Source organism: Ursus maritimus (genome assembly GCF_017311325.1).
Source record: "Ursus maritimus isolate PB19 chromosome X unlocalized genomic scaffold, ASM1731132v1 scaffold_X1, whole genome shotgun sequence".
NCBI lineage: Eukaryota > Metazoa > Chordata > Mammalia > Carnivora > Ursidae > Ursus > Ursus maritimus.
Window position 1 is genome coordinate 1388055 of NW_024423319.1, and position 2518 is coordinate 1390572.

Genomic DNA, 2518 nt, shown 5'->3' on the forward strand with positions numbered 1-2518 from the left:
CAGCAGGAGGGCAAAGGTGGGTTTCCATAGCTGTGGTAGGGATGCAGGGTGGCTGGGAGCCACAGGACAGCCATGTCCCCTATGCAATGGGCAGCTAGGAGACAGAAGAGGAGCCCAAAGGCCTGGGGAGGAGTAGCCCTCCCACTCACCATAAGGAACCACAATGCCACACAGGTGCCCTGGGGAGTGCAGGCTGGCTGCAAGGACAGCTGGGCCTGCCCAGGCCCCAGTGGGTTGCACATGCCCCCTTCCACAGACTCACGTTACTCTTCCACCCTCCCACCCCCACCAAATACATACTTTCTCACCAGATACAAAGACCAGAAATATTGTATGATTTCATTTATGTGAAACTTCCAGAATAGGCAAATCCATACAGATAGAAAGTAGACAAGGGGGTGCCAGGGGCTGGGGGAGAGACTGCTAATGGGCATGGGGTCTCCTTGTGGCGCGACAGAAACGTTCTGGAAGTAGATAGAGATGATGGTTGCACAACACTGTGAATGTACTAAACACCCCTGAATTGTACACTTTCAAATGATCAAAATGGTGAATCTTATCTCAATAAAAAAATGTTTAAACCAAAGCACAATGTAGGTGCTCCAACTCTGAGGTGTGCATTTATTTATCATGAAAGAAAAAGGCAGTTAAGGGACACCACCAGGGGCAGGGGAAGTGGGGATGGGCCGGGGGGTGAGCGCAGTGCCTGGAGACCCCGGGAGGGGGCAGAGGACACAGGGAGCTGGAGGAGCCTCCACGTTCACCGGATCTGGGGTGAGAAGAAGAGGACAGAGAAGGCAAGTGGAGCTGAGTTGGGGTGCAGCCTGGCTCCCCTTCCCCAGCTCAAGCTATCCAGCGCAGTGCCTGGGCCCCGCAGGACGGCCACTCACTGTGTACTTGTCCCACTTCTTCTCGGGGTCATAGGGCTCCCAGCGACTGGCGGGAAAGATGTGCTTGTTCTTCTCGTACCAGCTCCGCAGTACCACCTTGCCTGCGTGTGACTGAGGGAGGAAGACAGGGAGACGGGCCCAGCCCTGCAGCTCATGGCCACGCCATGGGGGGCTGAGTTCTCCTTCCCTCCACCTTTCCTCCCCCTGCCCAGTGCCCCTGGACCACCGCACCTCATCCTTCTCCACAGTAGCATCGCTGAGCAGCCGCACATCATCGTGAACGTCAAAATTAAAGAGCGGCCCTACATGGAGAAAGCAGCTGTCGGAGACCCATCCTGCCGCCTGCCCCTACCCCCCGCCCCAGGGCCGGGCCGGTGCACTCACCACTCTTCCCTCGTGCCTTGGTGACAATGAAGTCATAGAAGCTGTGGTGCTAGGAGCAGAAGGCAGGAAAGCGATGGCCGATGACCCATGTTGCCTTCTCCCAACCACCAGGCCACCCCGCCTGCCCACAGGCCAGACGCAGTCACAGCGACCCACACTGACCACAGCAGCCCAAGCCAAAGACCTGGGCTGGGACAAGGGGGCTCTCTCAAGAAGCCCCCAGGTACCCCAGAGCCCCCTGCCCCCACGCTGCCACCCTGCCCGAGGCCGCACGGAAGAGAAGGGACTCACGTGGGGTATGATTAAGTCCTCCTTGATGTACATGAGCTGTTCCACGCCCGCTGACCTGAGGGAGAAAGGCAGGAGGTGTGGACAAGTGGAAGCAGCCCGCCAAGGAAACCCAGCAGGAAACGGCGGCAGTCCAGAATGCTCGGAAGCAGGCTGCAGGGTCTGGTGAGCCCAGGACTAGCACCCCGCCATCCTCTACCTCCGGGCTAAAGAACAAAAGCCGGCGCCCCACCTAAGCTCTGCTCTCTCAGGAGCGCAGTGCCCAGCATGCCGCCCTCCTCCCTGGGGACCCGTCACCCTGGTGGTCCACGGGCACCAGCCACCACTCAGGGTCCCCGCTACCAGAGCCGCGACAGAGCGCTGTACACGCACGCGCATGCGAGCACGCTCCTGTGCACACACGCTTAGCGCCACGCAGCCTGACCTGAGCTCGCTGAAGTCTTTGCGCAGGATCTCCAGTGCCTTCTGCAGGAACTGCTGCATCGTGTTGCCCTTTTTCATCTACAGGAGCGGCCCGAGCGCCCACGTCCGGGAAAGTGAGCGGTAGGGGACAGAACATGGCAGCCTGCACAGGGGCTCTCAAGAAGGCAGTGGCCTGGAAGTCCTGGCCAGGGACCCTGAAGCCTCTGGCTACCCCCACGAGGGCCCAGAACCTCTTCTCTGCTCCCTCCAGGATCCCCAGGGACCACTCACAGGAAAGGACTGGTGACGTTCTGAGGTCAGGATTGAAAGCTCCTTCCCAAGGAGCTCCAAGGGAGGCCGGGCCACAGTGGCCCGGGGAGCGCAGTGCACAGTCCACACTGCCTACCTTGACTGTCCGCCGGTGCCCAGAACCATCCCAGTAACTGAAGGTGATTTCGATCTCCTCACCTACAAAACAGAATTGCCTCTTGGTCTCTGCAAGTTCCCTGGATCTCAGGGCACTGCCCGAAACCATCGTCAGCAGAGCCGGCGCC

General features: G+C 59.6%; 2 protein-coding genes across 2 annotated transcripts in view; both read right to left on the reverse strand.

Annotated features, from left to right (window-relative positions):
* The window catches only part of LOC121102012 (protein FAM50A-like), a 5947-nt gene that overhangs the window by 1518 nt on the left and 1911 nt on the right, over positions 1 to 2518 (reverse strand). The window lies entirely within an intron of this gene.
* LOC121102010 (protein FAM50A-like) lies at positions 595 to 2511 on the reverse strand. Its single transcript, XM_040626756.1, has 7 exons — positions 2371 to 2511; positions 1987 to 2063; positions 1566 to 1620; positions 1275 to 1323; positions 1122 to 1192; positions 891 to 1001; positions 595 to 769 (listed from the first exon to the last, which is right to left on the reverse strand). The coding sequence occupies exons 1-7, from the start codon at positions 2497 to 2499 to the stop codon at positions 761 to 763; spliced, it is 501 nt and encodes a 166-aa protein (XP_040482690.1). The 5' UTR covers positions 2500 to 2511; the 3' UTR covers positions 595 to 760.